Source organism: Plodia interpunctella, chromosome 22, assembly GCF_027563975.2.
Source record: "Plodia interpunctella isolate USDA-ARS_2022_Savannah chromosome 22, ilPloInte3.2, whole genome shotgun sequence".
NCBI lineage: Eukaryota > Metazoa > Arthropoda > Insecta > Lepidoptera > Pyralidae > Plodia > Plodia interpunctella.
Window position 1 is genome coordinate 3,811,052 of NC_071315.1, and position 13,591 is coordinate 3,824,642.

Here is a 13,591-nt window from a genome sequence, read left to right on the forward strand (position 1 = left end):
AAGCAGTTCAGTTTATATAAACTTGCAAAAATCAACCAGCCAGCATGTAATTGCTTTTCGAAGAATAATTTAGAGAGCCCATATCAAATTCTTCTCCATAGTCGTATTCCTCATGGCTGAGGGTCGTGGTCATTACGTGGAAATGAAACACACACACTATCTTGGAATTACAAATGGAGTGGTTTGTCATTGCCTTCTCCATTTCACACACAAGTTAATAAGAATCAACCAGTGTGCAGGTTTCCTCACGATGTTTTCCTTCACCGAAAGCAAGTGGTGGTCGATGAAAACTACTATACATGAATCAGATTGGTATACAAATTCATGTGGCATGTGGTAGGATTCGAACTTGGGACCTTTCGATCCACAGCCCGCCTGTGGATCGAAAGGTCTTAACCATTACACCACCACCGCTTCTCATATCAAATTTTAACCAACCTACCATATCAAATAAGGATAGGATAAAGCATGCCAAGGACAGAGAAATGAACGAATATCTTATCATAGTTATTACAGATCAAAGAAACGCCGTCCTGTCCCGACTAGAGTCATAAACTGGAAGTAATTGCGTTTATAACATGACAGATTACCAAGATCCTGAAGGATGGCGGCCAAGGATACCGTATCAATCACCGGGGATTCACGTGGGAGGGCTGTTAGCTTTTGTTTACCCTGTTATCCCGGGTCTAGGTCGGATCACGGTTTATTGTTAGACCTTTTTGTGATTGGATGTTTTAGGTATATATATCACTTTTGGAATTATTAAGGTGTGCGCCGGAGTAAATCTGGGTGTCTTAAACCATATTAGGGTTAGATTGTTTTCACCACCCACTATCAATCTACTACTAACACTATCCGATTTTTCTATATATAATGTATAAAAAATTAACATATTTTAAGCGTAAGTATGTTTTGTATCTTTCTGTCAATGGCAAATATTATAAAGTGTTATAGTGACAAAACACATTTTAGCTTAACGTATTATTTAACTGTTTTATGAATAACGGGGTAAATCTATTGTGACAATAACTTATTCGTAGGTAACAAATGATCTTGATGTATAATAAATAACATAAAACAGGTGTTTATTACCTTGTTTGAAATTTTAACTATATGTAAATAATTGTAATAAAAAGTTCTCAATCCACACGTTCCTTTGTGATTTTAGTACTATATTCAAGGTAAATATAAGTGCATCACCGCATTCAAATCAGTTTTGCATCAGTAGTCATGTCTCCGACACACAATAGGTTACTTGTAATTCCTTAATAACGTCTTGGTTTCTTCTATCAACTATTTTATTTTATCCTCGCCTTGTAGATATTCTAATGCATAAATACTTGCCAGATTTTTAATGCATCCGATTTCCTATCAATATCATTTGTCTCAATCTCAATTAAAATTGCTCGCCACGATTTCAGAAACTCTAATTCTAAATATCGATTGTTTTAAAATTTGATTAGTTTAATTGGTTGTTGCAAACAACTCGATAAAAATATTTTGAATTTAGGATCAAGGACGAGTATAGAGGAAGCGAGTTAGATTTGTCAGGATCGTGGCAAGTGGAAATGCCTAGTCTCTGCCTAACTCCATGGGAAACCGGCGTGATAATATGTGTCTGTATGTAGGATGAAGGATAACATGTTATGTTACTATGTTTTGATATGACAACACGCGACGCATCATTCTTTATGACAAACTTGAAATCCACACAAAATCCTGGTGTATTGCAGTTGTAATATTAAGAATTGATATTTTTTCAAGAATTCCATGGCCGTGACTCAGACGAGCTCGAAGTAATTCGTCCAGTTTGTAACGACTTCCTGTGATTCAATACAACGCTGCTTCCTGCAACTTGGATGCTTTATAATGCATTTCGTTGCTTCATTATAATCTCTATTGGTCTTATTTTTAGTGTCGTGCATGATCTAAACAATCGCCTCTATTTATATTTTGTGTATGATTCTTTTACGATAGCTTTATAAATTTATCTGTCACGTTGTTGAAAATTCGTTTATCTATACTCCGGTTGTTATCATCTCAAGTGCATAATATCTTCTAAATACGGCGCTTATTCATTTTCCTAATAAATCTTTTACAATACGATACTCTACTGAATTTGAATTTGAAATCTATTTGAATTTGAATTCGTTGTTGAAAATTCGTTTATCTATGCTCCGGTTGTTATCATCTCAAGTGCATAATATCTTCTAAATACGGCGCTTATTCATTTTCCTAATAAATCTTTTACAATACGTTACTCTAGTAGTACCGTTTAGATACTACCAAATTGTAATTTAAAGTTTTGAACAGCTACATTTCAAAAACAAATTCTACATCTTAAAAATCCACATTTATTACTAAATAGAACTGCATAGAAGAATAATAGAAAAAAATATTGGTTATGATCTGTAGAATATCTGCCTAATTTTGGAATTGTACAAATTACATGTTTGTTTGTTTGTTTGTTTGTTTGTAAACTCTTTATTGCACGAAGAAAACACATACAAAGAAAGCAGTGAAATAAAGAAAGAACGCGTACAAAGGCGGACTTATCCCAGAAAGGGATTTCTTCCAGTCAACCAAGTATTTGAAAGGAAAAAATTCAACGCACAAAGTAAGGTAGCGTAAGATAAACGTGCAAAGTGAAGAAAAAAGAAGTACACGAAACATCAAGTATCAACAAGCAATGAAAAGTTAAATAAGTATACTTTAAAACTACACACAATAAGTACAAAAACAAAATAATAAAAATATAATAAAACCATATATAAATACTAATATAAATAATTAATTATAACACTCAAATATCTGAGGCCTGTTCAAAGTGTCCCTTCAGCTGGGATTTAAAAGAGGCAAGTGAGGGAGCCACCTTTATTTCAAGAGGAAGACTGTTCCACAGTTTCGCAGCACGCACAGAGAATGAGAGAGCAAAGGTCCGAGATGCACAAGAAGGAATTTGTAACTTAGGAACATTACATGACCGTAAGCGGCTATCAACATCACGGAAAGAGAATTTTTCATGAAGGTATTCAGGGAAAGACGGGTTAAAAAGAACATTGTACAGAAGAGAAAGAATATGTAAGTTATGGCGAAGGCGGATGGGCAGCCAATTTAACTGACGACGAAAGTCAGAAACATGGTCAAATTTGCGAAGACCGAAAATAAAGCGAATGCCCTGATTCTGCAATCGTTCCAGCCTATCATACTGCTCCTCCGTGACATCCAAGAAGGCAACATCAGAGTAGTCAAGAAGAGGAATAAGAAGAGATTTAATAAGGAGAGTTTTAGTGACAGTGGGAAGAAAAAACTGCAACCGGCGAAGAGCATGAAGTGAAGCAAAAATTTTGCGGCTAATCTCATCAATGTGCTGGGTCCAAGAAAGCGTCTCGTCCATGATGATGCCAAGATTCTTAACAAAAGGAGATAAAGGAATGGTTTTGTTGTCAAGAATAAGATCGGGCACCACCAGATCTTTAAATTTATTAATATAAAAAGGACTACCTATAACAATGGCCTGAGATTTTCCGGCGTTAACTAAAAGCCCGAACTGATGAGACCAAGTCGCAATTTTATTCAAGTCCGAATTAATGGTGGAGAAAGCGTCCTGAATGTTTTCTAATGGGGCAGCTGAGTATATTTGAAGGTCATCAGCGTATAAATGAAATTTTGAGGAGAGAGAATTCGTGATGCCATTAATAAAAATCGAGAAAAGAATAGGAGAAAGTATGCCACCCTGAGGAACACCGGCAGAGAGATCAAACCAGTCCGATAAACAGTCATTAAGTAGAACACATTGACGACGTCCGGTCAAATAAGACTTAAACCAACTAAGGGATAAAGGAGAAAAATTCAACTTATTCAAGAGGGCGATAAGAATGTCGAAATCCACAGTGTTGAATGCACTGGTAAAGTCTAAAAGAACAAGGACAGTCAGAAATTTCTTATCAGTATTTGCCCGAATATCATCCGTGATCTTAACCAGCGCAGTAGTGGTGCTATGACCATTCCTAAAACCAGATTGAATGGCGCTCAAGTGGTTGAAGCAAGAAAGATGGGAACTCAGTTGCTGATGAACATGATGCTCGATGATTTTGGAAAGTAAAGGAAGGATGGAGATAGGACGAAGGTCACAAGGGCTAGATGGATTAAGTTTTTTAGGAAGGGGAATTATATGGCCGAGCTTCCAGGCGGATGGGAAAACACCAGAAGAAATTGAACAGTTTATTATGTTAGTAATTAATGGGGCAATAAGCAAAGCAATAGGTTTGATCATCTCCAAACATATACCATCATTGCCTACTGCTTTGGACTTAATGGAGTTGATGAATTTGACAACTTCATCACTCGATATGTTATTAATGCAGAATAGAGGAGAATTAGAGAAAGGTTTAGCAAAGATGCCATCCAAGGTTGCCTGCTTAGTTGTGGAGGAAAGAGAAGAAGGAGGAGTACAGAAATGTTTGTTTAAGTCGTTAACATCAAACACAGAGTCACAACCAGTTTTTTGTTTACCTAAACCTAAGCTCCTTAAGAAGTTCCATACTTTGTTGGAGGGACAATTCAGAACATGCGAATGAATGTACTTTCGCTTCGCCTCCCTACACTTTTTATTGCACAGGTTGCGTAGACAAACGTAATTGGCACGATTTTCTTCAGAAGGGCACTGCCTCAATTTTAGTTTAGCGCGGTCTCTTCTAGCCATGAATAATTTGATTTCTTCCGAAAGCCATGGATAAGGAGCATGCTTAACCCGAACCGGATGTAAAGGAGCATGTTTATCAAAAAGACGCAAAATAAAAGTATTAAACAATTGGATCTTGGAATCCACATCAGATGCAGACAGCACATCATACCAGTTGGATACGGCAAAATCTGCCTTAAACTGCTCCTCCAGGATTGCACGAAAATCACGAACCATAACAACTCTGTGTCTATGCTTGGGAGGACGCAACCTGAATGACGCAAAGATTAAGTCATGTGCTGAAAATCCTAATGCGTGAAATTGGCCGTGAGAAGAAACAAGGCTGGGGGAAGACGTTATGATGAGGTCAAGAAGTGACGGAGGGCCATTGTGGGGAAAGTGTGTTGCGGTCAGGGGAAGGACATGTAAATCCAAAGAATGGAGGAGGGAGTTGAGAGATTTCGATCTAGAGTCATCTTTAATAAGACATGTATTGAAATCACCCATGATGATCAGATGATCAAAACCATTACGAAAGTCGGAAAGCATTCTTTGAAAAGAATCGAAATAATTAATATGAAGTGAAGGGCTATAATAGACCCCAAGAAGTATTTTAGTATGAAGGAGAGAAACTTCAAGAAAAAGGTGTTCAGGAGATTGAAATACGGAAGGCGACAGGGACAAGATTTTACAAGGAATATCGCTACGAAGATAAATAGCTACACCACCACAACGCACCATTTTAGACACTCCATTGCAGGAAGAAATGTAAGTCCTGTCGTTTCTTATAAGGCGAAAACCGGGAAGAGGATACAATGTAGAGGGAAGCGAAGGTTTTAAGAAACTTTCCGAGATGAGAATAGCATGAATGCGAGAGGGGGAAAAACTAGACAGCAACTCAGAATAATGATCAGGGATGCTTTGCGCATTTATATGGACAACATTGAAATTTTTGGCTAAAGAGGAGAAAGTTACATTTAAATTATCACATAAAGACGGAGTTAGATCATCATTCGCGCTGAACAGACTATCAGACGAAGAGGATAAGGAGAAGAATTCATCATCAGAGTTATAGCGCAGTACATCAGACATAGAGTGTAAACAAAAATATATTATAGTATAAACCAATAAATAACACAAATATCACTAAATAAAAATTAAAACTTAAATTAAATTTAACTGAAATAAATACAACATGTTGTGTCGTAAAGGGAGGTAGGCAGAGGATAGATGTAAATGGAAGGTGCTTCACAGACAAGAGCAACATTCTTAAATGCTTGATGATAATGTTTGTATATTAATTAATACCCAGTCAAACCTGAACCGTCTTAGTACAAAAGTTTGATTTCGATCTGGTTTAAACCTGGACTTATCTGGTATTAATTTTTACGATGTTAATATCAATACCAGGTCTAAAATAGTGACCAAAACCTATCTAGCCCAACAATATTAGTACAGCGTACACATAGATTGCGTCCTCTCACAGTAGTATTAACGTTTCCGCCTTGCTTAGTTTATATGCCGTGCTGCACGGCGACATCCGATGATGGATGTTAGGCTATAATTTTGTGCTGATGGTGGAATTTCTGATAGAGAAGTAGGGACTGGTGGTTATTTAAATTATCAAGTTTATTTGTTTCCAAATCACCTTTTTTTCCTTTTCCTTTCTCGTTTTGCTGTTATTATCCAGAGTGTATTTTTTGTCATTAATATTATATATTTAATTGTTATATTGAATAGTGATGTGATCTATATCATCAAAATATATTGTGGAAATTCGTGATTATATAGGTATATATATATATATATATATATATATATATATATATATTCTTATCAAACTGCCTATCGAAAAGTTTTGTATTACCAACCTTATTAGTTTGCCTTTCTTTATGTTTTATACAAATAAATAAAAAATCTATGTCATATGCTACTTCAGTAAATGCGTAGTTTCACAAATACGAAACAAAAACCGCGTAACATCAAACAAAGATTTTGGATTTCTCATTAAATACAGGTCAGTGTCTATCTATACTACGTCACATATTGCTACCTCATTGAATCATCAAAACAGTCAGTCTTTATCTACATTCATTGTAAGCCCACACGTGAATCCGAGGCGGGGATTTTGTGAAACTTTTCTCCTGTTTGTTTAGTCTGTCATTTGCGGTTGACTACGAAACACGTATGTTACGTGTCATAAGTTATCACTGTGTCTGTGAATTCATAATAAATTAACATTATTCAATTGGTGTTCGCGAATCATATCTGGCTCCATTTTTATTTTTGTGTCAATTATAGTATCGATAAAGTCAGTGTCAATGTGAAAAATGGTTATGGAGTCGGTGCAACAGACTGGGCGATTCTGGCCCCTATCTCCTCGACTATGGAGAAGGAGCAATGAATACTCGAAAGTCGTATTCGAGCCTCGAAGACCACCATTGTCTCCGATAGAAACGCGCAAATTTGACAATACTCCAGATTTGCTTCGACGGAATATTGTTAGGGAGAGATTGGAGCATTTGAATTTAGAGAGCGCGATAAAAGAAGAAAAAAGATGGAGTGTGGATTCAAGGAAGCCGCCGAAAGACGAAAGGAGGAAGCCAGAGGATTTGGTGAAGTTGAGAGTGAAGAAGCAAAGACAGCCAAGACCGAACAGTTTGCAGTTGCTGCTGTGCCCTTCGAGCTCGGGACATTATAGCAGTAACACTTGGCGGTACACGAGGGTGCGGTCCAAAAGGTTCGTTTTTACTTATTTTGAATTATCATCTTGGATAACATCCAACGCATGTCTGGTTTTGCAATATCAAATATAAAAAAAACTGTAATTGTCACGGCAAGTCTATGTAAAGAATAAGAACTATTACTGCTTTAGAAATTGGACAATACTAATTAAAATTAAGTCATGAGACTTTAACAAAGTTTCTAGTCTTTTAAAACAACTCGACTCTTTAACTTCTTTATTTTAATTAACAATGAATTAGCTTTTGCGGAATTTCTTCTCACTATTTTGCTTATATATATAATATTATATTATATTATATTAACGGTAAGGTTTTTTGTATGCCATTTACAATAACAGTTACAAAGCATTTTAATGTGTATTCTTCTTGGGTTTTCTCGTTGATTAGTTTATTCACAAGGATTAGATGTTTTTTGCGACAAAAGTAATCAATCTACTTAATTGCGTACATTGGCCAATGTAAGCCATATTACACATCTGTTTCACTCGAGTGGGCGTGTTACTAATGTTCTTGTTCTTACGTAGCGTTATGAAATGACGTCGACGTAACGTACGTTATTATATCTACAGCCAACATTGCGACTTGGGGCGTGTGGTTCCCGCCCTAGAATAATACAGTGTTACTATTCTAGTGATACTAGAGGATTTGGAGTGGAAGATACGGATCCTCCCATGGATGTCGTATGCGTCGAACATGGGATAAAATATTTTGATCGCTAATAACAACAGCATTCCTCAAGAGGCTTGACCTCAGTCATGCGGCCGGTAATAAATGTATAAGCAAAGCTTTACACATAAAGATAACAATAACATAAAAATTACTAATAAAGTTTTCCACCATTAAATTCTATACAAAACGTTCGCTGTTACTATGTATTTTTCTAATTGTAGAAACAAATCAAGATAAGTTTTATGCAGTACATTTCAGAATATATTACTAATATTATATGTATATGCAGATGTTACCAATATTTTAAACAAATAATTAGTTCACGGGAGATCTTTATGTCCAAAATCCAAAGCGTTTGGTTACGAATGTTATAAAAAATATTTTTTATGAATAGCTCCATGTTTTAAAATCATATTTTGCTAAAATATAGTAGCCTTAAGCAATGCAATTATGTCGTTATATTAAATTATGACTCGGAATATCGAATATCAGTATCGATTAAGAAACGATATGTTAAATTAAAACCAGTTAGTTTTGACTTTCGAGATTAAAATTTGCAAATTATGTCGTGGTATAAAATTTTATATGTTATTGGCCCAACCTTTTTATAACGTACAAATATTTTGACTCGATTATTCTAGGGTGTGCCTGATGCAGGTGTCTTGTTGAAATTGTGATATATTTGAGACGTGTGGTTCCTATCTTCAAATAGGACGACTCTATAACCGTTCCCCCGTGTGTCGATTTAAAACCTTTGATAGCTGCAGCATTCATTAAGATGGTCGATGTTAATCAGGCAGCTGGATATTAAATCGGAGCCGAATCTTTAAAAAAATGTTTTATTTTTTAAGCGGACCTCGGGCTTCACGGCGTTACAGCCAAGATACAACGTATGTTGATGACCGTTTCCTCCTACGTAATAGAAATATATTTAGGTCCTGGGAGAGAATAGAGTAGCTGAGTATTCTTTGCCATCAAACAAACGAAGGTAAACGAAAACGAAGGTAGGAAGTGATACCGCCGAAAGACTACGTTTGTCTCCATAGCTAATATTTTTAGGAATATTAGCTATGGAGACAAACGAAGCGATGGAAGGAACTCCACCGACAAACTTGTGAAATAGATGATAATGCTCCTAAAAGTGCATGCCAGAAACATTTTACCGCCAAAACTTCAGACTATCTGACTATCTTATAGAATGGCAAAGATATTTGACCCGATGATCGAAATTGGAAACTGTCAAAAGTAATTTTAAAAAGTCATTTTCGAGCAGTGACTCGCTCACCGGTCCAAATATCTTTGTCCACACCTTGTATCACCGACGTATATAAAATGTTATTTTGACGCGGTGATCAAAATTGGATATTGTCGAAAGTAATTTTGAAATGTCATTTTCGTGTCAAATTTATTCGACAGCAGCGACTCGCTCACCGGGCCTTTCAGCTCTTTGTACTTCTACTCGTGTACTCACCGTACACAAAATATTATTCCTACGTCAGTTGTCGTGTGAAGTCGTTTCTCCCGAACTAATCGCCGCTTTCAAAACAAGTGAAGCCGTAACGTTATAATTAGTAGTTTTGCAAGCTTTTTGTCCGCTCTCGCTTATGAATGATCAATGTTGCGCAACAGAGATAATGTAATCATTGACATCGGATACAGATTTGAAATATGAAAAAAAAAAAATTCTTCACGTATTTTTTCGGGTCTCTGACCAGCACGAGACATAATTTTTGCCGAATAAATATGAATATGAAACTAAACTAACTGACTCCTGACGCATGTGATTGGTTGTTGTTGGTCTGGATCAAAGGCATTGCGTACGATATGATCTGATGATGACGAGTGATAATTTGACACGTTTATCTTCTTAAAAAAAATATTGCAAAGAATTTCATAATGATCATAATATTTGTATATTCAAACAGTAAAGTTGAACAATAAGTATGGCTCCTTTAGATTATAGAATGTAGATGATCCTTACAGACATCAAGTAATATCCAATAATGTTACTACTGCAAATACATATACTGCTTAGTGTATTTTATAGAAAACTATTGTACACTTAATATATGTGGGCGATGTTCCGATATCGATCTCTGTCAAGTCAAAATCCATTACCTTTCGTGTCTCTAGCTTCTGACCCGTTTCTTATCGGGCCCTTCAAGCTCAGTGTGCCAGCCATTGACAGGGTCTTATCGAAGGGCATTTAGAGCCTGCAATCATAATGTACTTTATCTCTAGAAGGGCGTTGTAAAGGTGTATGAAACGTTTCGAGGGACACTATGGTCGAGGGAGGTCGGTGCACACCGAAGCCGTGCGAGTATAGTATGTAATTAAAACGCAGGTAGTAAACTACGATTCCATGCATGAGTAATGCGAAGTGAGGCACTTACACTTCGCATTACTCATTTGGTCTGTCTACCTTTAAGTTCGTAGCACACTTCTACTGCACTTGGTAAGAAAATGCTCGTTTAAAAGTAAGCCTTAATGCGTCCTCTATAGACATACTTTAAATTGACAAGACGAGAGTCGCTAATTTGTAGGCAATGTAAAGTAAGTCAGGTGACGCCTTAAAGCTCACTTTACAATGAGCGTCATTTTACCGGGCGGGAGCGTTGCGGTAAATACTCTCGTGTATGTTGCGCTCTGTACGTACACTACCTTAAAAATAGCACCATGTCAATTTTAATTACAAATCATAGTAATATAAATATGTAATATAATACTTAAATTGACTATTTTGTTTTTCTTTGCGGTTTCGTTCGTCAATACACATAAACATGGACAAACAGACAGATTGTAACAGGAAAAGTAACTTCCACCTCGAATGCACAGCACGACCTTGTTGTACCCTGTTAATTAATATTTTGTTGGAATTTTTGCGTTATTATTTCATGTTCACTAACTAAAGTTAAATAAATATCAAACATATAAGCCCAACATACTACATAAGTACATTGTCAACATTTCACTCTTTTCTTTCTTATCGAGTCTGCTATTGCACTGGTGTCAGATTTCATTCAAGTCACCTAAAAGTATCCGACATGTCTCACGACTACCTACCGACATCTAGTGGCAAGTAGTCGCTTACACACTAGTGAACTAAACTGTCAATCAATATGCAGTTTTTCCCACAATGTTTTCCTTCACCCGAAGCAAGTGATTGTCTATGAAAACTACATGAGTCAGATTGGTATGGTACGGCATGAATAGGATTCGAACATCAAATATGAATACACAAACACTAATAAATCACAAACATAGTCATATAAGTTTGAAGCTTGTGTTATGTGGGATACTAATTCGAAGATACTACATTTCATAACAATACATATAGAAAAACATCTAAGACCCAGATAAATCTGTGTGTGAATATGTCATTTGTCATCATGTCCGGAATCGAACCCGGGTACATATTAAAAAATATCGTTTTAATGGAAGTATATAGTATGTATATAATGTATTAGATGCACTTTATAGCACCACTTTACTATCTCTTGTTTGGTCTAAAAGTTGACTGCCCTGGTATAAGGCTTTAAATCTACCATTTGTACATACTTTTTTTTATTTAATCAAATTCCCACGAAGACAGTGTCCAAACAATATTCAATTTTTAACGACCCACTAACTAAATGGCCATTTTAAATATTCGTTATGAATAAATATTCATCTTGTATCGTCTTCATAATTGCCAATATCATTCATTTGGTAAGCGCGCGTCCTTTATTATTTACGTGCGGTGAATGATATCATAGGTCGTCACACTGTAGGCTAACACATAACAGGCTTCGCACACCATCGATTCAGTAGGGAGTTAATATTTATAGTAGCTGCGCTCCTGAACTCCGCTTGCATAGGAATTTCAGGACAAAACCATATGTAAAATTAATTTTCGATATTAATTTCGAACACAAATCATTCAATTGATGCAATTGATTTTGCGTCTACAAATTACTAATAGCGCCCGTAGGTTTTATTTAACCTTTATATTCAATCGCAAACGATTTCAAACAATCAACCCGTCAATATTCCCCCACAATTCGACAACTGATCATACACATAAATCGTCGTTTGCCTACGCCGCCGGCGATATATTATAATTAAATTCTTTATTCATTTGCATATTCAAAACTAATTTGAGATTGATCAAAATAGTGAGTGAAGAGATCCAGATCTGTGAATGTATTTATTTTTATTATTTACAAGATGTTGCCCGGGGATTCGCTCCCGTGGGAATTTTGTGTTTTAATATAGCCTATAAAAATCTTGGATAATGTACCTTTCTAATGGTGAAATAATTTTTGAAATCGGTTCGGCAGTTTCGGAGATTATCCGACTCTAACATACAAACTCACAAACGCTTACCTCTTTATAATAATAGTTTAGATATACCTTTATATTATGGGCAAAATATAGATTATACTTTAATTTGAAAATTCAATTAATTTTGTACAGTCAACATCATATAAACCTCCCCAAAATCCATTATATGAATTAGCCGCTACATTCACAGAGTAACTTGATGTGGAGTCAACTGTACCAAATTCTTTTTTTTTTTCTTTGCGTTTCAATGGCTAAAGCGAAAATGATACATCGCTGGCTACTAACACCTTTCTTGCTAGAACCGAGCCACTTCATTGGCTTCATGAGAAGCTGCCAAGTCAGCTCGAAATTATTTCGAGAAAGTCTCCTTACGCAAGTATTAATTGTAAAAAAAAATATAGTAATTCCACTTATACATCTATTTCATTAGTAATTTAATTAAACTAAACTCTAAAATAGACGATATATGTTTAACAGAGTATTATGCTTATGAAATACCTTAATTTCATAATAATTTATAACAAAGTATAGATTCTTTTCCCCTCTATATTTGGCTTGGGGATCAATATATGTGTGTGACCCACAAAAAACTTGTTTGTCACATGAAATCCTTCGAGTGACACCTACGTGAGTCAAAACATGAATTTAAAACTACATCTGCTTTCTTTTAATTCTATAATTATTTCCGGTGACATGTGCATGTGAAGGTGTTGTATCGATAATATTGATGTAATGTAGGTAGAGGATGTATAAAATTGTTTAATAACTCAATTATGACCCCTTTAATACTGATGCTTTATGTATGAACAATAATTTGTCATGGGTCTTGTTTTTATATAGATTGGCGCAAATTAGTTTTCTTGCTACGAAACTATGAAAAATTAAATATATATATGTAAAGAAAACCTTTATGGTTATAAGATTTTCTTTAATTTAAAAATTGTACTGACACTGTCAGATATAAATGTCATGAAAGAGAATCTGAATTTATTTTTGTTAGATTAAGATTTAGTATTATTGTTACAAATTAGTTAAAGAATCTTTGGAATGGGATCTTTTAATGTTGTTTCTTGATTTTTCACAGAAATACGCGGTTTTATCCCAATAAAACCTAGACAGAGGAATATATATTCTATTATACTTTAATTCCTCTACTACTTTTTACATTCAA

At 35.4% G+C, this 13,591-nt stretch overlaps 1 protein-coding gene across 17 annotated transcripts in view; it reads left to right on the forward strand.

The window, feature by feature from the left end:
* The window catches only part of LOC128679928 (focal adhesion kinase 1-like), a 111,066-nt gene that overhangs the window by 70,313 nt on the left and 27,162 nt on the right, over window positions 1–13,591 (forward strand). For 8 of the 17 annotated variants that reach the window (XM_053762443.1, XM_053762458.2, XM_053762445.2 and 5 more), the window contains exon 2: window positions 6,986–7,424. The exons of the other annotated variants lie outside the window; for them this stretch is intronic. In XM_053762443.1, the coding sequence (XP_053618418.1) occupies window positions 7,015–7,424 (410 nt within the window). In that variant the 5' untranslated portion in view covers window positions 6,986–7,014. The remainder of the gene's footprint in view (window positions 1–6,985; window positions 7,425–13,591) is intronic. 17 annotated transcript variants of the gene reach the window in all.